The sequence below is a fragment of the Tupaia chinensis genome, unplaced genomic scaffold, assembly GCF_000334495.1.
Source record: "Tupaia chinensis unplaced genomic scaffold, TupChi_1.0 Scaffold000101_1, whole genome shotgun sequence".
In the NCBI taxonomy this organism is placed as follows: domain Eukaryota; kingdom Metazoa; phylum Chordata; class Mammalia; order Scandentia; family Tupaiidae; genus Tupaia; species Tupaia belangeri.
The window spans coordinates 2,495,737-2,518,395 of record NW_006159565.1 but is presented as its reverse complement, the minus strand read 5'-3'; the positions used below and the strand labels follow the sequence as shown (position 1 = coordinate 2,518,395).

At 41.8% G+C, this 22,659-nt stretch overlaps 2 protein-coding genes and 1 non-coding gene across 3 annotated transcripts in view; 1 reads left to right on the top strand and 2 right to left on the bottom strand.

Annotated features, from left to right (window-relative positions):
• Window positions 1-886: 886 nt before the first annotated feature.
• LOC114006945 (U6 spliceosomal RNA) lies at window positions 887-993 on the bottom strand. Its single transcript, XR_003548596.1, has one exon. It is a non-coding gene; the product is annotated as a U6 spliceosomal RNA (small nuclear RNA).
• Window positions 994-12,213: 11,220 nt separating this feature from the next.
• Window positions 12,214-13,752, top strand: LOC106734376 (olfactory receptor 10AC1). The gene is made up of 3 exons (XM_014585952.1): window positions 12,214-12,346; window positions 12,715-13,413; window positions 13,460-13,752. The coding sequence occupies exons 1-3, from the start codon at window positions 12,214-12,216 to the stop codon at window positions 13,750-13,752; spliced, it is 1,125 nt and encodes a 374-aa protein (XP_014441438.1).
• Window positions 13,753-14,289: 537 nt separating this feature from the next.
• The window catches only part of LOC102481895 (zinc finger protein OZF), a 12,149-nt gene continuing 3,779 nt past the window's right edge, over window positions 14,290-22,659 (bottom strand). The window contains exons 2-4 of the mRNA XM_027769996.1: window positions 20,608-20,734; window positions 20,237-20,332; window positions 14,290-16,672 (exon numbers count right to left, since the gene is read on the bottom strand). Coding sequence (XP_027625797.1) covers window positions 15,585-16,672; window positions 20,237-20,332; window positions 20,608-20,641 — 1,218 coding nt within the window. The 5' untranslated portion in view covers window positions 20,642-20,734 and the 3' untranslated portion in view covers window positions 14,290-15,584. The remainder of the gene's footprint in view (window positions 16,673-20,236; window positions 20,333-20,607; window positions 20,735-22,659) is intronic.

The window sequence follows — 22,659 nt, the reverse complement described above, 5'->3', positions numbered from 1 at the left end:
GTGTCCTTCTGTGTTTTAGAATAATTTAAGAGAGATTGTTATTCATTCTTCTTTGAATGTTTGGTAGAATTCATTCATGAAGCCATCTGGTTATAGGCTTTTCTTTGTTTTGTTTTTGCCAGAGGGTGTGTACACTCACCAGAGAAAGAGGGAGAAAAAGTGAGAAAGCACACCCCTCCTCCCTAGAGGACGGTCACACTGAAATCCTTCCCAATTACTCCCTCCTTTTGAGATTTTAGGCATGCACACACATGCGCCTGGTGTGTTTTTCAAGCTGTCAGATAAGGACTTGAACAACCGCAGTTGCCATGTGAGATCTAGCTGCTTTAACCACCATGCCAAGAACTGGCCTGACTTTTCTATGTTGAGAGGTTTTTTGTTGTTATTTATTTTCCTACTCTTTCTTTCTTTTTTTAAGAGAGATTTTTGCTATAGGGCGTGTGAGTTCACTGCTGAGAAGAAAGGGAGAAATCGTGCCTCGGGGGCATGGCCACACTGCAATCCCTTCCCTTCAGTTGTCCTCTCAGAATTTCGGACTTGCGTACACATGCCTAGTGTGAGTTTTTTTTTTGTTGTCTGTTTATTTTCCCCACTTCTCAATGGCTTTATTGGTCCATACTCTTTAGAAAAGAATGATTGACCCTATTGTCGAGTCAGTGGAATAAGCTGTGTCCAGGGACCCATCAAGCAGAGCCACCGGAGCTGATGTTTGCTCCCTCATTCATAGACCCAGTCAGGAGCACAAAACTTGTAGTCAACCAATTCCTTAGGCTTAAACCACAGGCTGATTTCTTTTTCAGCATTTTTTACTGAATCACTGCCATGAATGATGTTCCTGTCCACTTGAATGCAGAAGTCCCCAAGAATGGTGCCTGGCTTTGAATCCAAAAATAGGGAACGCTTCACGAGTTTGTGTGTCATCCTTGTGCAGGGATTACGCTAATTTTCTCTGTATTGCTCCAATTTTAGTATATGTGCTGCCAAAGTGAGCACCCTGGTGTGAGTTTTAAGGAGCCAGGTCTGGGACTCGAACCGTGGTTGGCCTTGTGGAAGTCCAGCAATGTAATCCTTATGCCATCTGCTGGTCCCTATTGTCCTCCTCTTTCATTCCTGATTTTTTTTATTTGAATCTTCTCTCCTTTTTTCTTCATTAGGTTAGATATGAGTTTGTCAATTTGTTTTATATTTTTAAAAAATCAATTCTTAGTTTTCTCATTTTAAAATTGTTTTTCTTTTCTCTATTTCATTTATTTCTGTTCTAATCTTTATCCTTTTTTTAAGAGAGATTTTTCTTTCTTTCTTTTTTTTTTTTTTTTGGAGAGGTTTTTGCTCTAGGGTGCGTGTGCTCACCAGACAGACAGAGAGAGACAGAGAGACAGAAAGAGAGAAATCACCCCCCAGGGGGGATGACCACACTGCAATCCCTTTTCCTTCATTCTCCTCTCGGGATCTTGGGCACGCACACACATGTGCCCGGCGAGAGTTTTAAGACACCGAGTCCGGGACGTGAACCGCGGTCGACCACATGGGAGTCCAGCAACATAGCCATTACACTAACTGCTGGTCCCTCTTTAAGAGAAATTTCTGGTATAGGTTGTGTGCGCTTGCTGGAGAGACAGAGACAAAGACAGGCAGCGAGAAATCACCTCCTGGAGGGATGGCCATGCCACAGTTGCTTCTCCATTCTCCTCTTGGGATTTGGGACATGCATGCACATGCCCCTGGCATGAGTTTTAAGCCACCAGGTCTGGGACTCAAACTGTGGTCGACTAGTGGGAGTCCAGTGATACAATCATTATGCCATCCACAGGTCCCAATTTCTGTTCTAATCTGTATTATTTCCTTTCATCTGCTAACTTCAGGCTCAGATTATTCTTCTTATAGTTTCTTGAGATGTAAACATTAGTTGTTTTAAAGAGGTTTTTGCCTCAAGGTGCATGCACTCACTGGAGAGAGACAGACATACTGAGAGGGGAAGTGAGAAATCACCCCTTAGGGGGAATGACCACACCACAATCCCTTCTCTTCTTAGGATTTCGGGCACACACACACACACACAGGTTCCTGGCATGTGTTTCAAGCCACCAGGCCCAGGGCTCATATGGTCAGCCATGTGGGAGTCCAGCAATGTAACCACTCCGCCATCTGCTGGTCCTGATCTTCCTTCTTTTCTAACGTAGGTATTTATCACTATCTATGTATTTTCCTCTTGGCATTACTTTTGCTACATCCTGTAAGTGTGTGTTTTATTTTCATTTGTTGTAAGATATATTTTAAATTCCACTTTGATTTCTTCTGACCCAATGTTTATATTAAAGAGTGTGTTGTTTAGTTTCTATGTATTTCATGAATTTTCTTATTTTGTTACTGTTACTGATTCTGGTTTTATTCTGTTGTGGTCAGAAAATACACTTGGTTTGATTTCAACCTTAAATTTGTGGGACCAGCAGTTAGTGTAATGGCCATGTCACTGAACTCCCACGTAGCCGACTGTGGTTCGAGTCTTGGACCCAGTGGCTTAAACTCACGCTGGGCGTGTGTGCGTGCATGCCCAAGATCCCAAGAGGAGAATGTAGGAGAAAGGATTGCGATGTGGCAATCCCCCCTGGGGGGTGATTTTTCGCTTTCTGTCTCTCTCTCTCTCTGTGTGTCTTTCTGGCAAGCACACGCACTCTATAGCAAAAACCTCTCCAAAAAAAAAAAAAATCTTAAATTTGCCAAAACATGTTTTGTGACCTAATGTGATCTACCCTGGAGTATGTTTCATATGAGCTTGAGAAAAATGTGTATTCTGCTGTTAGAGAAGTTCTGCTACAGGGCCAGCAGGTGGTGGTTAAGGAGCTGGACTCCCATGTGGACAACTGTGGTTTGAGTCCTGGACTTAAGAGCTTAAAAATCACAGGAGGTGTGTGTACATGTGTGCCCAAAATCTGGAGAGGAGAATGGAGAAGGAACTGCAGCATGGCCATGCCCCCGGGGCGGCCCTTTACTTCTTACTGTCTCTGTCTCCAGCAAGTGCACATGCCCTATGGCAATAACTTTCAAACACGTTCTGCATTTTTCTTTTCGATCAGTTTGGTCTATCTATGGTGTTGTTCAAGTCAGTCGTGTTTTTATTGATTTCCCTGTCTGAATATCCTATTATTATTCAAAGCGAGGTACTGAAGTCTCTATTATTGTAGTTCTGTCGATTTCTCCTTCAGTTCTGTCAATATTCACTTTATACGTTTAAGTGTTCTGATTTTGGGTGCACGTATATTTATAACTATATCTTCCTGTTGAATTGGCCCTTTTATCATTATATAATTACTCCTTCTGTCTCCAGTGATAGTTTCTTAAAGTCTATTTTATCTAAGTATAGCCACCCTTTCTCTTTTGGTTATCATTTCAATAGAATATCTTTTTCCATCTTTCAGTTTTAGTGTATGCTTGCGTGTGTGTGTGTGTTTTAAGAAAGAATCTTTTTTTCCCTAATTTTATTCATTATCATTATTATTATTTTTGAAGTTGACCAGAGAGAGACAGAGAGAAGGAAAGTGAGAAAGCAAGCTGCTAGGTCTGGGACTCAAATCGTGGTCAGCTATGTGGGAGTTCAGTTGCCTTAACGACCATGCCACCTGCTGACCCCAGTGTATGTGTGTTTTTAAATATGAAGTGTTTCTCTGTTAGGCAGCTGATAGATTTTTTAAAAATCTATCTAGTTATTTTATGGGTTTTTTTTTTGACTGAGAAGTGTAATGCATTTACATTCAAAGTAATTACTGATAGGTAAGGACTTATTTTTGCCATTTAGTTAAATGTTTTCTGTTTTGCAGTTGTTTTGTCTCCTCTCTTGCCATCTTCATTTGATTCTTTGTATAATAATTTATTTTGATTATTTTCTCCTTATCTATTGTGTATCTATTAAAGATTTGTGTCTTTGTGGTTGCCCTGAGGCTTGTATAAAGTAGTTACAACCATCTATTTGAAGTTGATAACAACTTACTTTCAATTGTATATAAAAACTGTGTTTTTACTCTTCTCTCCACATTTTGTATTCTTAAAGTCAGTTTACTTCTTTTATATAGTGTATCCATTAACAAAATTTTTCCAGTTATAATTATTCATAATACTTTTGTATTAGGGTTAAAAGTACTTTACATAGGATTAGCTTCATGCAGTGGTTGAGGGAGCTGGATTCCACATGGCCAACTGCACAGTTAGAATCCAGACCCAGTGGCTTGAAAAACACACCAGGTACATGTACATACATGCCCCAAAGGCCAACAGGGTGGAGAAATGGAGGAGAAGGGATTGAGATGTGATCACACCCCACTTGGGAAGGGGGGTGCTTTCTCACTCTCCCTCTCTTACTGTCTCTCTCTGGTAAACACACATGCCTTCTGGCAAAACTTTTTAAAAATAATAATTTACATAAAACCATTACAGTGTTACATTATTCTGTTTTTGTCAGTATATTTGTCTTTACCAGTGAGATTTATACTTTCATATGCTTTCACATTGCTATTAAGAGTGTTTTTATTTCAGTTTGAAGAATTTATTTAAGTATTTCTTTTCTGTCCTTTTACTTTTTTTAATTGCCAAAGGGTGCATGCCCTTGCCAGAGATGGAGAGATGGGGTGGTAGGGGATAGAAAGAAGCTCCCCCAAGGGGCTTCTTCACAGTATAATCCTTTTCTTTCTTTCTTTTTAAAAGATATTTTATTTTATTTTACTTTACTTATTTATTTAAATTTTATCAGAGAGAGACAGAGTGAGAGAGAGAGAGAGAGAGGTGGGGGGAGTGAGAAAGCAAGCCACCCGGTTCAGGACTTGAACCACGGTCGGCCATGTGGGAGTCCAGCACCCTCAACCACCATGCCACTTGCTGGATCCCAATAATCCTTTACTTTCATTTCTCAACTCTGTTGGTATTTGGGGCATGTACACACATGTACCCAGTATGTTTTTCAAACTGCTAGGGCTTGGATTTGTACTTCAGTTGGCTATGTGGAGTCCATCTCTCTTAATCACTAGGCTATGGGACCAGTTTGCCTTAACACCCTTCTTGTAAGGTAGATCTAGGGATGAACTCCAGGTTTTGTTTGTCTTCTTGTCTCTTCTTAATTTTTAAAGGATTGTTTTTTCAGGCATAATATTTTTAGTTGACATATATTTTGTTTGTTTCTATTTCTTGAATATATCATCCCACTCTTTTGTGGCCTGCAAAGTTTCTGCTGAGAAATCATGATAGTCTTATAGAAGTTCCCTTTTAAGGAATGAGTCACTTTTCTCTTATTGCTTTCAAAATTCTCTTTGACTTTTGACTATTATATTGTATCTCAGTTTAGACCTTTTCATGTTCAACCTGTTGGGGATCCTTTGGGCTTCTCAAATCTGGATATCTATTTCCTTTTCCATATTTGGAACATTTTCAGCTTGTATTTCTTTAATTTCCTGCCTCTCTCCACACTCTTGCCAACCCATATTGCATACATGGTTTACTTGATGGTGTCCCATAAGTATCAAAGGCTTTTTCACTCTTTTTCATTCTTTGTTTCTGGTTTTCTCTTCTGACAGGGTAATTCCAAATGACCTTTCTCCATGCTCACTGATTATTCTACTTGATCAAATCTGCTGTAGAAGCTCTCTACTGGATTTAAAAAATTTTTTTTTCAGCCACTGTATTCTTAATTTCAGAATACCTGTTTGGGTTCTTTTTTAAGGCTTTCTATCTCTTTACTGAACATATTTTGCTCATGTATTGTTTTCTGATTTCATTGAGCTATTCATTTGTATTCTCTTGTAGTTTGCTGGTTCTTTAAAATAATTATCTAGAGTTACTTTTCAAGTAATTCATAGTTATCCTTTTCTTTGAGGTTAGTTATGGAAATTCATTGTGTCCCTTTATCAATATCATGTTTCTTTGATTGTGTGTGTGTGTATTCCTTGTACCCTTGTCTTAACATCTGTGCATTTGAAGAACCAACCACTATTCCCATATTTTATAAACTGACTTCAGTAGGTAAAGACTTTTGCCAGCAGATGGGTGAGGGTACTGGCTATGTGGCTGTGTGTGGGGGGGGGGTCATGGTGTCACTGGATCCACTGGCACTGGGGAGAGATATGGCACTTTAGTTCCATGGAAGCATGATAGCGTGAGCTGAAGTCTGTCAGTAAAGTTCACGGGGGTCTTTGCCCGGAGGCGGGAGAGAAGGGTGTAGGCAACTAAAGGAATAACCAAAACTATCCCAAATATGGGAAAGGAAATGGACATCCAGATTCAAGAAACCCAAAGAACTTTCAGACCATAGCTGTGAAAGCTGCGGCGGTTTGTGGCAGCAGCAAGGGCTGCTGGGATTTTTAGCGATAAAGGCCACAGTGGTCCTTCTACCCTCCTTTTCCACCATGGGGGAACTCGTAGCTGAGGGAAGTTTCTCAGCTCTGAGCTGTGCCAATGTGGGAGATAAAGCATCCTTCCTATTCTTTCCTATACAGTTAATCTTATTTTTTTGTGCTGTATAGGGTAGCTACAGCTTCTTAACTGGGATCCAAAGATCTTCCAGAGCTATTTTAAATGTAATAGTTTAAATCATTGTTTTTGTGGGAATACATAGGGCTAGGACCTTCTAGACAGCCTTCTTCCTGACATTACTCCCGGTTACTCTATTCTGAGATCATTGATCACCTGGCCACCCTGTGGTTGAAATTTTGGGAAAATTGGACAGAGCAGTAATTTTTCTCTCCTTTCTCCTGGGAGCTGTCAACCAAAGTTTTGGGTTACTAATTCCCCTGGGTTCAACTTTATCCCATCTCTTGCTGTAGACAGTGTCTTCATGACTTCAAGAAGGTGGTCTTCTATCTCTTTGGTCCAAAAGCTTCAGAATCTCCTGGGATACAGTTCAGATTTCCCAAGTCTCCCCCTTTGCTCTTATCCCTCAAGCCCTTAGCCTTCTGAGAACATCATGCTCCTTAGGCACCACAGTGGGAAGAGAAGATCGCTAATGAAGCCCAGGGGCTTTGGATCGGGACAGACCCTTAAGTGGGCCCTGGGAAACCTATTAACTACTCTTTTTCTACTGAGAGTAAATATTCTCTTCTTACTGAAAATAGAAGTTGGGAGATCAGAAGAGACAAGACAGAAAGACTTGGCACAGTGCATCTGCTCCCGTTTTCTACAAAAATCCTCATAGAGTCAACTCCATACTTTATTATTTTTATTTACATGGATGGTGATGATTGATATGGGCCTTCAAGAATGAGTCAACTTCCAGGTGGGAAAAAGACATTCTGGTATTGGATGTGTGTACGATCAGGGAGAAATGAGTGATCATAAGATATTCAGGTTGTTGTGTGGCTTGCAAGTAAGCAGTGAGCTAGAAGATGATGGAGGGTGAGACCAAAAAGCTATGGTAAGTTTATGTTTTGATGATTCAGACTTACAACCAGAATCCGAGTCACCTCTTCAATCCAGACTTGATCTCTCCTTCTCTCAGGAGTCATTGCTAGGACTTGCTTGTATTTCCTCTAGGATAGGAAGGAGGGGAGCAGGCCTATACAGCCAAAGGGCTGAAATTCTATGTATAGTAGCCCTGAGTCTGTCTCCTTTAAATGAATGTTCTATACTTTTATCTTTTCCCTCCACGGATGGCACAGAAGAGGCTGTGGAATATGGCTCCTTGTGTGGCATGGGTGCCGGGCACGAAGTTCAAAGATCCTGATAGAATCAACCCACTGAAATCCATGTTTTTTGTTTGTTAATTTGCCAGATAGAGACCCAGAGAGAGAAAGGAAAAGTGATAAAGTATCCCCATGGTAGATGGCTATGCTGTCATCCCTTCTCTGTTTCTCTCTTCAGGATTTTGGACATGCACACAAATGCACCCAGCAAATTTTTCAAGCTGCTAGGTTCAGGACTCAAACTGTGGAGTCAGCCGTGTGGGATTCAGCTGTCTTAACCACTATGCCACTTTCTGGTCCATGTGTTAAGTAGAGAGAAAAAGCCTACAAAGAGAGTCTTATGTCTAGAATCCTGGTGGGAGACAGAAGATTCCAAATCTTCCCTCTTCCTCATCCTTCCCCTTCTTCCTGCTCTCTCTTTTGCAGCCCAGAGCCTGGTGAGCCACTTGAGCTGGGGGTGCTCCATGAAATAATGAATGTCTTCACTCTTAATTTATCTGCCAGTGGCCATCAGCAGGCGCACTTCTGCCTCACACAACCCCCGGCTGTACGCCTCATTTTGGTTCTGCAGCTCTTTGTCTCTGCATGTGCTTCTAAGTCCGATTTCTTTTTCTTTCAGTCCCTTTTCATTTCCCCCTTCTTTGAGTGGAGAGATACAGTTCATAGAGATACAGAGAAGAGCAGGCACCCCCTGCACAAGAGCACAGCCTTTGAAATTGGACCTCGGACCTCCTAGCTCAAGGAGAGGCTTTGTGATCCCTTTAATGAGTCAATCTCCCTAAATCTCAGCTTACTCATCTGCCAATTAATAATAATGCCTGGTTCTTGGGACATTACTTGCAAATCGGAAGGGTTCAAAAAGTAGTAGAATTTAACAATAGTAATTGTTGTTTTCATTCTACTATCTCACCTCCATCAGTGTTTCTAGGGAAGGTGGGGATATTGCCAATGCAGGGTAAGTTGGAGGCCATGTCAGTGTCTCTGAACAATTGTCTAGGATAGCATAGAAGAGCAAGTTAGGGGAGAGAATGGGGAAGAGAGATAGGAACAGGAAATTTCAAACATTCCAGGACTTGGAATTATGGCAGCTAGTATAGGTGATACTGGTCTATTTCATGCCTCTTCTACCCAGATTCTTCTGTTTCCTTCTCTTCTCTCCCACTAGTTATTTAATCTCTTCACATAGTCTTCCACTCAGAGATTTTCTAGCTAGGTACAAGATTACTAGAAGCAAAGTGAAAGGACTAAGACATCTTGATATTTTGGTCTTTTTTATTTGTTAATTCTTAAGCACGGGCACTACTGTGCCTGAGGCTTTCCATACATCACTTAAACCAATCATTAAGCCACTGTTACAGGACTGAGGATGTTGCAGATGCTTGAAAGTTTTTAAAATTCTCTATAGTGAGAGAACTTTGGTCAGTGAAAGAGCTGAGATTAAAACCTGGGTGAGTATGAACCCCAAGCTCTGCTTGTTCCACTGTGCCACGCTGTCTCCAAGAAAAACAAGATGGGTGCTTGCCCCTGGAGAACTAGACAATTATATCTTGGGGGCATTCTCAGGGGCCATAGAGCTTGAATCCCTCATCAAGGGGGATAGATGAGGAATATGAGACAGATTTTTAAAAATGTGACTTGGGCAACATCACATACCATATCAGAGACCAGACAGAACAAAGCCTCATGTCTCCAGCCCTAGACTTATCCATTACTGAGGATACCCCAGAGTCCAGTGATGAAGTAGACCACACCATGGAATGTGTTGTACACTGGCACACATATGTGCAAAATCACACTTACACAAATACATTGGTATAGGTAGAAAGAGCCTCTGTGATAGGTACATTGGCCGAAGGCCCTTCTAAGATCTGTACATTGACATCAACCACATTGTGCCTAATCTAACATATTTCTTACAGACTTACTATCATAAATTAAAGTGATGTCTTTAGAATTCTTTATGGGCTCTCAAAAAATCAAAATATAATTTCTTAAAAAGATGTTTTACTTTAGGATTAAAGCTTAATAAAAAGTATGACTTTTAAAAAATAATTATTTTATTTAACTTTATTTATTTATTTATTTATTTATTTATTTTAATTAGACCTGAGAGGGACAGAGCAAAAGAGAGAGAAAGAGAGAAAGCAAGACACCAGATCCAGGACTCGAACCATGGTTGGCCATGTAGGAGTTCAGCGTCCTTAACCACCATGCCACCTGTCAGCCCCCAAGTATGGATTTTGATAGAGCTTCAAAAATATCAGAACTATAAAAAAATTTTAAATCATCTGCTCCAACTCAAATTTTTAAAAAGAATTATTTTATTTTATTTTTTCATTCATTTATTTTAATTTGATGAGAGAGAGGAAGCGAGAAAGCAAGCCACCAGATTCAGGACTCAAACCATGGTCAGCCATGTGGGAGTGACCAGTGCTTTAACCACCACATCACCTGCTGGTACCCTGTTTGTTTTATTAAGAGAGATTTTTGCTATAGTGTATATGCACTCGCCAGAGACAGAGTCAAGGAGACAGAAAGTGAGAAATCATCCCCTGGGGGATGGCCATGTTACAATTTCGTCTCCTCCATTCTCCTCATGGAATGTTGGGCATGTATACACACATGCCTGTTGTGAGTTTTAAGCTGCTGGGTCTGAGATTTGAACCATGGTTGACTACATGGGAGTCCAGCAATGTAACCATTATGTCATCTGCTGGTCCCCCAGCTCTTAATTTTATAGGTGAGTAAATGGGCTCTAATACATCATGACCAGCTCACCATCACACAGTAGACATTTGAGGATAGATTTCATGGTTCTCCATGCAGTGGCTATTGGTCTAAGTTCTAAAAAAAGTTACCTCAATGGGTCAGGTAGTGGTGTGGTTAAAGCAACTGGATCCCACATGGCCAACTGTGTAGTATGAGTCCTGGACCCAGTGTCTTAAAAAACATACTGGGAATATGTACATGTATGCCCAAAATCTAAGAGGAGAAGGGATTGTGGTGTGGTCATCCCTTGGGGCAGGGGGAGGGTGTCTCTCATGTTCTATCTGTCTCTCTCTCTGGCAAGCACATGCTCCCTCTGACAAATTGGGAAAAAAAAAAAAGACCTAAATGCACTACCAGTCTCCTGTGAGAAGAGGAACTGTTGGTTAAATATCAAGGAACAGCTCAGGTGATGGTAGAATATCAACACTGACCTTATCTGGCAGTTGGATGGGCATTGGTGGACATCTGCTATGGTTGCTATATAAGTGCCTTGAAGCAGTGACACAGCCTAACCAGGTGAGACTTCTTAGGAAGCTCTGAGTTAGGTTTCAGAGGAGTAAAGTTTTAAGAACTAGAGAAGAGAAAAAGAAGACTGTGCCTCAGTTGAGTGAGTCAAGGGGAAGGCAGAAGGATCTTTGGTAGCTGGGTGGGGAGATGGACGTGACTCCAGCAGTTTAGGAAGGTACTGACCTTCATGAAGATGATTATTTGTACCCCACTTGAGATTGATGGTGACATTGATAGTAAATTCCAAGAAGCATTCTGGAAAAGGATTCAACAGAATTTGGAGCATTTGATTGTGGTAAAAGGGTGATGCCTCTGGCTCTCTGAGGTTCCAGAGACAGAAAGTCAAGTTAGAGCCAGTAACAGGACAATAAAAGGAGACACAAATTTAGGAGAAACAAGGATTGAATAACTAATTCCTTGTAAGTAACTCAGCAAATAATACAGGCAAGTACAACTCGAATATCTGATTCTAAGAAACTGTCATGGAATTCCCATAACAGCTGTGGAATAAGAGGATGAAAGTGAGCTTGCCCAGGACATGGTGTATGAGTGTAGCCTTGGAGATAAGTGAAACTTTTCCAGGCAGATAATGTGGGGACTCCAGGGAATTCCAGAAAGTGAGACTAGCATGTGCAAGGACATGGTACACTTGGAAGTGAGTCCCTCAGTCTAACACGGTGCATACAGGAGAGTAATATGAGATGGAGCTGGAAATGATGCGAAGGACTCCAGATGCTGAGCTAAGGAGCATGGGCTTAATCTTGATGGAAAGATTAGTTAAGCAAAGAATTGATATTGGTAGTTTAAAAATGGTCATTCTATCAGATGTTGGGAAAGTCATGATATATTTTTCTATGCAAAAATGTCATGATTTTCTCTATGACCCAATAGTTGGTAGTTTGAAAGCTGACTAGAGTCAGACAGACAAGTTGAGATCTTTTGTAACCATTTAGGAAAGATAAAGCAAGAGTAACAAGGGGGAGAGAGAATTCTTAGAGGTAGAAAGTACACTTGATGGGAAGGTGACCAGTTATACCTCGGGGTGCAAGAGAGATAATCTAGAATGACTTTGAGATTTCTGACTTGGGCACTGGGACAGCTCCATTCCCATGAGGAAGTGGCAGTTTGGGTTAGAAATAATGAGCTATGTTAGGGACAGGTTGCATGGAAATGGAATGCCTAGAAGGCAGTGGAATATTTGGATCTGCAGCTAGGAGGAGGGACAAGCCATGGGAGCAAGTGCTACTACTTGTGAAGGCTACTGTGAGGGATAGGTTGCATGGAAATGGTGGAATGCCTAGAAGGCAGTGGAGTATTTGGATCTGCAGCTAGGAGGAGGGACAAGCCATGGGAGCAAGTGCTACTACTTGTGAAGGCTACTGTTTATGATGTAGCCATTCCTCCAAGAAAGGGTAAGCCACTTCCTTTCTCCCTCCCTCCAAACTGAGTCAAATTATTGAACCAGGATTGCTATGGGCTTATCCTGAATCTAGTTAAGGAGAAGTAATGGAAAATATAAACTAAGCTGACCCAGGATCCAGGGATAAGAAAGCTGTATGTGGGCTGTCAGCATAGAGCTGGGAGAAGCAATCTCCCCCAGGAGCAGCAGGTATACAAGGAGTCAGCTGGGTCTCTGAGACTGAAGGTACAGGAAGCAAGGTGTAGACAGCAGACTGGATGTAGGGTTCTTGGTCCTGGGAGAAGGTGAAAGATTTGCATTTTCTGGGAGGGATGTATCGCTGCCACTCTCCTCTCAGCCTGTATTCCTGTCCTCCACTAGGCCCCAACATGACCCATTGGTGTGAATCCAACTGGACCAGCCCACAGGAGTTCGTGATCCTGGGCTTCTCTGGGTGGTCCCAGGGGCTCCGTGGGCTGCTCTTTGCACTCCTTCTGCCACTATATCTGGCCACTCTGGCAGGAAACCTGCTTATCCTAGGACTGGCCCTGGTGGACCCCGCCCTACACACTCCTATGTACTTCTTCCTGGGGGCTCTGTCTGCCGTGGAGGTGGCCTACACACTGGTGCTGACTCCGCGCATGCTTGCAGGATTCCTACTGCCTCCTGGTGGCCAACCTGTGGCCCCCTCCACCTGTGCTGCCCAGATGGGTCTCTTTGTGGCACTGGGGGGCTCTGAGTGCCTGCTGCTGGCTGCCATGGCCCTGGACCGCTATTTGGCCATCTGCCGTCCACTCTACTACCCTCAGCTCATGACCACTGGACTCTGCTGGAGCCTCCTGGCTGCCTGCTGTGCAGGTGGCTCTGTCCTAGCCTTGGGCCTCACCACTGCCATCTTCCAACTGCCCTTCTGCCATGGTGGCCTGGTTAACCATGTCTTCTGCGACCTACCAGCCGTGCTAGTGCTGGCGTGTGGGAACCGGGCGCTGCAGGAGCATGTGCTGCTGGTAGCCTGCCTGCTGCTGCTGGTGCTGCCCCTACTCCTCATCCGTGCTGCTGTTGGCCTGTTTGCTGCTGCTGGTGCTGCCCCTACTCCTCATCTTGCTCTCCTACTCCCGGGTACTAGTGGTCATCTTGGGAGTTGGTGGAGCTGCAGGCCGCCGCAAGGCCTTCAACACAGTGGCATCCCATCTTACTGTGGCTGTACTCCACTATGGCTGTGCCACAGCCATGTATGCCAGGCCCCTGAGCAGCCGCTCCCTGGAGGAGGACAAGCTGGTCTCGCTCATCTACATCAACCTCACACCACTGCTGTACCCAGCCATCTACACACTGAGGAACCGAGACATGCAGGGTGCCCTGCTGCGGGTGGTCAGCCAGAAGACACCAGGGATGGTCCACCAAGTTGATCTCACCTAGTGCTGGGAATCAGCTAGCCTTGTCCTGAAACTGTCCCCACTGGTGGAAATCTCATCATTCCAGAGCTATCAATGGCTCCCTAATGCTTACTGGACTAAACCAGAGTATGGCTTCCGAGGACCCCCAAAATCTGACTCCACCTTTGTACTTCTGGTTCTACTGACATTTTGAGCTGAATAGTTATTTGTTGGGAAGGTGTCATCCTGCACATTGTGAGATGTTTAGCAGCAGCCTGGGTCTTCATGCATTAAATGCCAGTAGCATCCTCTACCCCACGCAGAAGTGATGATAGAAAAAGTCATTGGATATAGCCAAAGGAACCTGATGCACATAGAAGACCAGTCATGGAGCACCAGAGCTTCCCAGCCTCCTCCCCACATCCTCCCAGTATGAGAGGTGATGTTCCTTTAAGACAGATGTAGGACAGCTACTAGTTTTCTTTTTTTCTTTTTTTTTTTTAATGAGTTTATTTCTTAGAAAAGTATTAGGTTCACAGCAAACATAGAAAGGTATAGATATATCCCTCATACCCCCACATGAGATGACTTTAGCTTGAGCTTATGTGTCAGAATCCTGAGAAACATGGGTTGAGAGTACCTTCCTCCAAAAACATTTTGTGTTTACTTCTATAAGTTTTAAAGACCATGACAAATTTCTATGTTAATCATTCAGCTATTCAACCGGGACATGAATAGACAAATTTGAAATTCTTATGTGAGATGCAGATCAGAGCTTATGTATCAAAGTTAAATCAGAGCCCAAGGTGAGATGACAAGCTTTCTGTCTTTAGTATTCCCTTTCCCTGCATGTATAGGTTTTTGAAAGTTCTGAATTTATTTCAGTGCCAACACTCTGCCTTATGTGACCCCAGAGCCTCACTTCTTGTCATCTTATAGTCTTGCACAATCAAGCTTCCAGGTAAATAAAACGAAACACAAAGTGCAGTTACAGCATCAATTCACAAACTATTTCTAGTTGTCAGTTCTCTCTACATAGTTGGCATCTGGAAAGTTATTTTCTTAAAAGCTGAATTATGCATTGAAAATAACGTTGGCATTTTTTGGTCTATCATTCCTAGTTGTTTACAGTGGAAGGGTTTTTACTGTGGACAGTCTGCCACCCAGTTGGAAAAGGGAGTCCTCACCTTATACATCTATAATTATAAATGTAACCGATAAACTAGTTGATTGAGTGATGTCAGAAAATGTCATGAAATTGTCAGCTTCCAGATTCAGAAGCTCTGTAATGTTTGTCAGCAAACAATAGGAGAAATGGCATGTGGTACTATATATGGACTTCTGGTTTAATAATGAATTTGTACTGTTCTGGTTATTATATACATTATACTGCCAGAAGGTAATTTAGTATAGAAAGTCTTAATTGATATTATTCTATATATTATGGCATATGTTTCTACAAACTCACAATTATGCTCAGTTCACCAATGCAACTTGGAAGTAGGTTCTTTATAGTATACTCAGGAATACAACCCTTATTTACTTATGGGATTGTTCTGCTGCTTATTAGATATGTTGTTTAAATAACTCAATTCCTTCTCATATTTAAAACCTTAACATCCATAGGTAGCAAAGATATCCTTTTTAATGAAGTTTATCCTATAAAAATAGCACATTATTATCCTTCTGTGGTTACTTTCAACAGAATATGCTTTTCCTGATTCACCAAATTGTCAAAATTTCATCTCAGGATGGATGGACCTCTGCAGACAGCGGGGTTGGATTTCTTGCTGAGAGCGCTTCCACATCCAGAACATTCTCAGGTGTTCATTCCTATGTGTGTTGTGGGTTCCTGATGATGACGCTTTCTCTCACTCATCCATACAGTTTCTCCCTAGTGTGAATCCTGTGATGTCGAATGAGATTCGCCTTCTGGGAGAAGGTCTTTCCACAGTCCGAGCATTCATAGGGTTTCTTTCCCATGTGAGTTCTCTTGTGTATGATCAGGCAGGAGTTCTGGGAGAAGGCTTTCCCACACTCATTGCACCCATAGGGCTTCTCTCCGGTGTGAGTCCTCTGATGGAGAATGAGGTGTGACTTCTGGAAGAAGGCTTTCCCACATTCACTGCAGCCATAGGGTTTCTCTCCTGTATGGATTCTATAGTGAATAATGAGGCATGACTTCCGGGAGAAAGATTTCGCACATTCTCTGCAGCCATAGGGCTTCTCTCCTGTATGTGATCTATGGTGTTCGATGAGACGTGACTTGTGGGAGAAGGTTTTCTCACATTCTGAACACTTATAAGGCTTCTCTCCAACATGGATTGTCTCAGGTACAGGCAGGTCTGTCTTCTGGGAGGTCATTTTATCATGATTGCTGTTTCTGCTGGATTTTTCTCTTGTGTGACTTCCCCCTTTGTTGAAGCAAACCTCCCTGAAACCAGTCCTCTGTTCACTGCATGCTAAGGACGTCTCAGCTCTGTGGCCTCTGTGATGGACAATGAGCTCTGATCTGTGGGAGAAGGTTTTCTCACACTGTGTGCATACATAGTGTTTCTCTTCATTTTTGGTTACCTGATCAGCATTAAGGACTATGTCACAGCTTAAAGCTTTCCTACACTGGTTACATTCATGTAGTTTCCCTCCAGAATTTGGAGTTTCAAGCTTAGAAAAGAGAAATAAGTTCCCATGTCCATCACACTCAAATCTCCTTCTTGCGAGGTAGGTATTAGGACGAAAGTCTACATTACAATTCAGACTGTCCCCACATGAGTCACACATATGGGCCTGATGTCTTGATGGAATGGGGTTTGAGTTCTGATAAAATTTTGTTCCAAGTGCACTACATTCATGGAGCCCTGTTTTGGTCGATTTTTCCTTGTCTAGGACTGCAACTTGCTTTGAATGTTTGTCTTGGGGTTCCTGTTTATCTACTTCGGCATCAACCTCTTGCCAAACTTCTTCTAGAAAAAAAAATAATGAACTTGTTAATATTTTCAGTATCATATCATAGAATTAATTCCAGAAATGTTTGGAGGGAGGATTAATTTTGTGGTTTCGAGTCTAACAATGACAACAATGACTACTATTGAACTAATTTGACTATATGTTCTAGTCTCCTGACTTTTGAGAAAGAATGAGATATTGCAAATAGATGGGTAACATGGATAATATTAAGTAGTTCTTCTGTTAGCAAGTTTGCCCACAGAATGGAAATAAGAAATAGAAACAAATAAAAGTAAGCAAGAAAGAAAAATGGGAAGGGTCACAGATTTTCCTCACTGAAAGGTATGGGGTGGTAGTGGGGGTTGAGGGGCTCTGATCTGTAGCCCTTATTTCCGTGGTGGAAATTCTCCACCTATGGCAAGTTTCAATTTATTGTACATGGTGAGAGTACTGAACGCAGAGCTGGGAAGACTCAGGTGTAACTGGCTATGATGAACTAATATTAGACAGCTCTGTCTTATCCCCCAGATAAGAAGGAAAAAAAAATAAGGATGGCCCATCAGAAGGCAAGGACATTTAGGGTTATAAACAAAGACAAAAGAAAGACTAGGGCTTCCAGGGAAACTGAGAGAGAAGGGTGTTTGAGAAATCTGAGTGAAGAACTCTGGTTGAAAGAAAGGCTTAAGTCTCTCACTTTACTCTTGGGTTGTAAGAAGACTCTTCAGCAACTGTCCTTCTTGTGTCCTTCATCTTAAGTTTCCTTTCATTCTGTATAACAAATTAATTTTCTAAAAGCATTAAGTCTTTTATTGTTAAAGGAATTATCTTAGAGCCAGAGATCCATTCTGTAGTGACTCCTCACACAGATCTGCAGATCTTCATTATGTCCAATATAAGAACACTGGAGTGAATCTGGGGCAAGGATGACTTGTACTTAATTCCCTGTTGTCTTCTAATACATTTTCTATTACCCTTTTCCTCAGTCATAATTCCTCAGTACCAACTCTGGCTCACAACCAAATTCTCATTTGGCCCCATACTGTATGCCTGTTGAATTTGCTCCAGATCAGCCTTCTTCTGAATCCATATTAATATCCTTTGTACATGTTGACTTCTACATCACTGTGGACTCTTAAATGTCAGATTCTTCATCCTGTGCTTAGATCCTTACATATGTTTTTTATCTTTGCTTATACTTTAAACCATAAACTCTACCTGCTGCTTCACCTTTGACCCCATATCCAATGCAAGGATGTCACTTCTGTTTAAAAGCTTTTAAGTTCCTGAGCCAAATTGCTGAATACTTAATAGGTAAAAACTATCACCTACCTATGAGGGTATTTTTAAAGCTCCCTAGGTGTCTCTACTATGAATAATAATAATAACTTTAATAATAACTGCCAATTAAGAATAACTGTCCTGGTGAGCTGGCAGGTAGCATGGTGGTTAAGGGTACTGTACTCCCACATGGCCAACTGCGGTTTGAGTCCCGAACCAGGTGGGTTGTTTGCTTTCTCACTTTTTTTTCCTCTTTCTTTCTTGTCCCTCTCTGGTCAAATTTAAATAAATAAAGTTGAATAAAATAATTATTAAAAAGATATTAACTTCCCTGAGCAAAAGCTTGACAAAGAATCTTTGTCCTGAAGGAAAAGGGTCTTAGTGAGAGTCCACAATAAGCTTCCTTTCAAAAATAAGAGCAAACAAAACATGGTCTCTCTCCATGGGTTTATACCTGGGAATGGGGGGGGTAATACTATAACTACAACCTCTTAGGCAGAATGGCACCATAGTATATGGTTTTGAAAGAAGAAAAATGTAAAAGTCAGGTCATACTAAAGCTGAATATGAGAGTAATCAGATGCATTAAGTAAATAACATCCAAGATCAACCAGAACCAAGCAAGAATGGAATCGAAGAGCCAACCAGTAATTACACAATTAAGACACATGATTTGTTTGGGGATGATGTTAGTGAAACAGAAAAAGAGGAGACGGAAAAAAAAGAGACAAAGAGAAAAGACAGCAAGTGAGAAGATCAGAGACTCCATGGTGATCTAGCTATGGAGCTAGAAGCACAGTAAGGAAAACAAAAACAACTTTTCCTCCCTAAAAAGAGCCTGCAAGAAGGAATTTACACTTCATTAAAAATATGAACCCATGGGAACCAGCAGTTAGCATAATGGCTATGTCGCTGGACTCCCACATAGTCGACCGTGGTTCACGTCTCGGACCCGGTAGCTTAAATCTCACGCTGGGCGCGTGTGCGTGCATGCCCAAGATCCCGAGAGGAGAAGGGATTGGGGCGTGACCATCCCCCGCTGGGGGGTGATTTCTCGCTTTCTGTCTCTATGTCTCTCTCTGTCTGTCTGGCGAGCACACGCGCCCTATAGTGAAAAAAAAAAATATATGAACCCATAAGGCCCAGCAAGTGGCATGGTGGTTAAGATACTGGACACTCCCACATGGCTAACCATGGTTCAAGTCCCAGACCTGGTGGCTTACTTTCTCACTTCTCTCTCTCTCTCTGTGTGTGTGTGTGTGTGTGTGTGTGTGTGCACGTGTGTGTGTGTCTCTGGTCAAATTAAAATAAATTAATGAATAAATAAAATTAAATAAACAATGATATTAAAAAAAGATGAACCCAGACACTTCATTTGCTATGGCAGATACTAGGCATTTGACATGAATAAATACAACACAAAGGTGAACTCAGGATGGCTATTTGAAGTGATCAGTTTACACTGAAGTACAGGATTGGATTCCAGCTGCTTACAGACATTAAGAAGATGGGAACTGAAATTCATATAGGTGTAGCAAGTAAGTTCTCCAGGCATTTTACAAAGAGGAAAAAAGATATCTTAAAAGAAAAATGAATAGTGAAAAGTAATAGCTATTTTAAAATAAGGCAAATCTATGAGTCCCTGAATACATGCGGAAGCCAATGTTATAACGGGAAACGTGTAAACCTGAAGATCCTAAAGAAAGACTAAGCAAGCAAGGACTGAGTGGGGACAGCAAGGGAGAATAGGAGGATAAATGAAAAAGACCTTTCTCCAAAATCCAGGGAAAGGAAAGGACTTGTGTAGTGATGTGTGCAGTTAGCAGGAATCCTTTAGGTATGTTGAGGTCTCAGGCCAAGTGTCCACAGCTGCCTGCAAGACACAAGGCTTTTAAGAACAGTTGCCTGATGGGACCAGCAGTTGGTGTAATGGCTATGTCACTGGACTCCCATATAGTCAACCGCGGTTCGAGTCTCAGATTTGGTAGCTTAAACTCACACCAGGCACGTGTGCGTGCGTGCCCAAGATCCTAAGAGGAGAATGGAGGAGAAGGGATTGTGGCGTGGCCATCCCCACGGGGGTTGATTTCTCACTTTCTGTCTTTCTGGTGAGAGCATGCACCCTATAGGAAAAACCTCTCCATAAATAAATAGATAAATAGATAAATAGATAGATAGATAGATAGATAGATAAATAAATAAATAAATAAATAAATAAATAAATAAATAAATAAATAACAGTTGCCCGAAACAGGGAAACATCCAGCGTTCTACAGAATGCTCCTTACAAGCTGTTCTCTCACCTGAAAAGCTCCACCTGTACATCTCCTCCTCCTCCATCCATGGGTCTTTCTCCTGCTCCAACCTGGAGATCACAGCTGGCTTGCTGCCTTGACACCCTGTTCACGAGAGACAGTAACAGGGTTTGTACCGAGCCCCCAGGATCTCTGAGCAAGCAGACAGTTCAGGCCACACAATCAAACACCGCCATCTTGATGCCGAAAGATAGATGTTTTGCTTGAGAGGCAACTTCACAAATACTCCAGGTGAGATTGAGACTGACCAAGGAAACCCAAGGTCAAATGCTTTTAGTACTTAAGAGGGTTCAGTAATAAGTAACTAAAAAGGGGAAGGCATTCAGACACAATCAAGGCCCACAGGAAGGCCACCTCACCCACTGAGACCAGGTGGCTGTAGTTCTCTAGCATCACATCTCGGTATAGGGTCCTCTGTGTGGGGTCCAGTTGCTGCCATTCTCTCCGAGTGAAGCCCACAGCCACGTCCCCAAATGACAGTGACCCCTGGAATAGCACAGTCCTGATTAATCTAGTTTGTCAGCACTGAAGACCATGGCAAAAGCATAAAGGAGGTTGATCTTACCACCTCGGAGTCAGGTTTCCCATATTAAGCTATGTAGGAAACTTAGCATGCCTCCTCGTGGGAGAGGAGGAAAAAACGATTATTAGAAAAGGTCTCACTCTTGAAGTTCCTTTCGTTTCTTTGGTGAGCTGATATCTACTGAAGACCTTGTGTACGCTTGGCTTTCTACAGGTGCTTGGGGTTAAGAGCCAAAGGTAACATTGCTTTTGGGATCTGGTGGAGTGAGATGAAAACATAAAGACATCTATGTAGTATGATTACACTGAAGACCACAATAAATGTGTATTTAAGTACAGAACAGACATGAGGAAGAGTCAGAGTCAATGTACTGATGTCAAGGTGAGCTTCATAGGAGGTCGTGTTCAGGCAGAGTCAGGGAAGAAACAGTGTTCTGATATCTCAAGCATAATCCTGTTGAGAGTCTGAGCATGAGCTATGGAGTCACAGAAAAGTCTGGTAGGAACTACAAAGAATTGAGAATGGCAGTGTAGGTGTATAAGGGGTGTCTGTGAGAGAGACACAGAGACAGATTACGTGACCAGATCATTGAATAAGTTTTTCTGTAGGGAATGAGGACTCCCATTATTACAATATTTGAAGAAGAGAATTAGGGGGGAAATCTGATTTAGAAGATAGTGGAAAACACTGGAACTAGAACCAAGAATGGAATCTGAAGAGCTAGCCAGTAATTACACAATTCAGGCACATGATTTGTTTGGGAATGATGATAGAGAAACAGAAAGATGCTAGGAGAATAAGGAAGGTAGAATAAAAGGAAACAAAAAAAGAAGACAGCAAATGAAAAGATCAGGGACTCCATGGTAATCAAACTATGAAACCAGAAGTACAGTAAAAAAACAAAAACAAAAAACCTTCCCCCCTCCCCAAAGGAGCCTGCAAGAATGAATTGGCACTTCATAGAAAGGAAGAACCCTTTCCTGTGATGGAAGGGAGACTAAGTAGATGATAAACTGAGGCATATATTATCATTGTCAATACAAAATATAATCAAAATAAAGGCAACAGCAAGAGAAATGCAGAGAGAGCATTCCACAGACAGAACAGAGCCTGGCCCTCCCCCCCTCTTCTCTCTAAATGAATTGAAGACCCAAGTTATTTTTGCCTATTAGAATAAAATACAAGAGGGTGCATTTGTTGGTCAGAAAAAAGAATTTGAGTTGCAAAAGGCAAAGATCAGAAAGGAAGAGGTGGACAGTTTTACTTACATCATAATTTATACAAATGCCACTTTAATAAAAGTTAAAAGCAAGGGACCAGCAGATAGTGTAATAGTTATGTTGCTGGACTCCCAGGGAGTTGACCATGATTCGAGTCCCAGACCCAGAGGCTTCACACTCATGCCAGGCATGTGTGTATGTGTGCATGAGTGCCCAAAATCCCAAGAGGAGAATGGAGGATGGAGGAGAAGGGATTGCGGCTGTGGCTATGCCCCCTAGGGGGTGATTTCATGTTTTCTGTCTCTCTCTGGTGAGTGCATGTGCCCGGTAGCAAAAAAAAAAAAAAAAAAGTTAAAAGCAAAAATCTTCAAAAATACAACTGACAAAGGATTAGAATTAGAAACAGGAACTCCTAGGCATCAATTAAAAAGACAAATGATTCTAGGGAGACATGCATAAAGGATGGAACAAATCAATTCATAGAAAAACAAGTGAAATGGTTCTTAATGTAATTAGTGATCAGAAAAAATATATATTAGAAAAACAAACACCACAAACCTGTTTTTCTTTGCTTCTATCTGGTATCAGCAAACACTTAAACATGTCACAATGAGTTTTTGAGATATTTCATAGTGAAAAGATCAGTGAGTCCCAAGGATGTGGGAAAG

What these genes read in the sequence shown, in the direction of transcription:
- LOC106734376 (XM_014585952.1), top strand. Translation starts at nt 12,214, where the DNA reads ATGGAAATGGTGGAATGCCTAGAAGGCAGTGGAGTATTTGGATCTGCA. An exon ending in AGCCATTCCTCCAAGAAAGG is followed by an intron (nt 12,347 to 12,714) that starts GTAAGCCACTTC and finishes GTCCTCCACTAG; the next exon opens with GCCCCAACATGACCCATTGG. An exon ending in TGGCCTGTTTGCTGCTGCTG is followed by an intron (nt 13,414 to 13,459) that starts GTGCTGCCCCTA and finishes CCCGGGTACTAG; the next exon opens with TGGTCATCTTGGGAGTTGGT.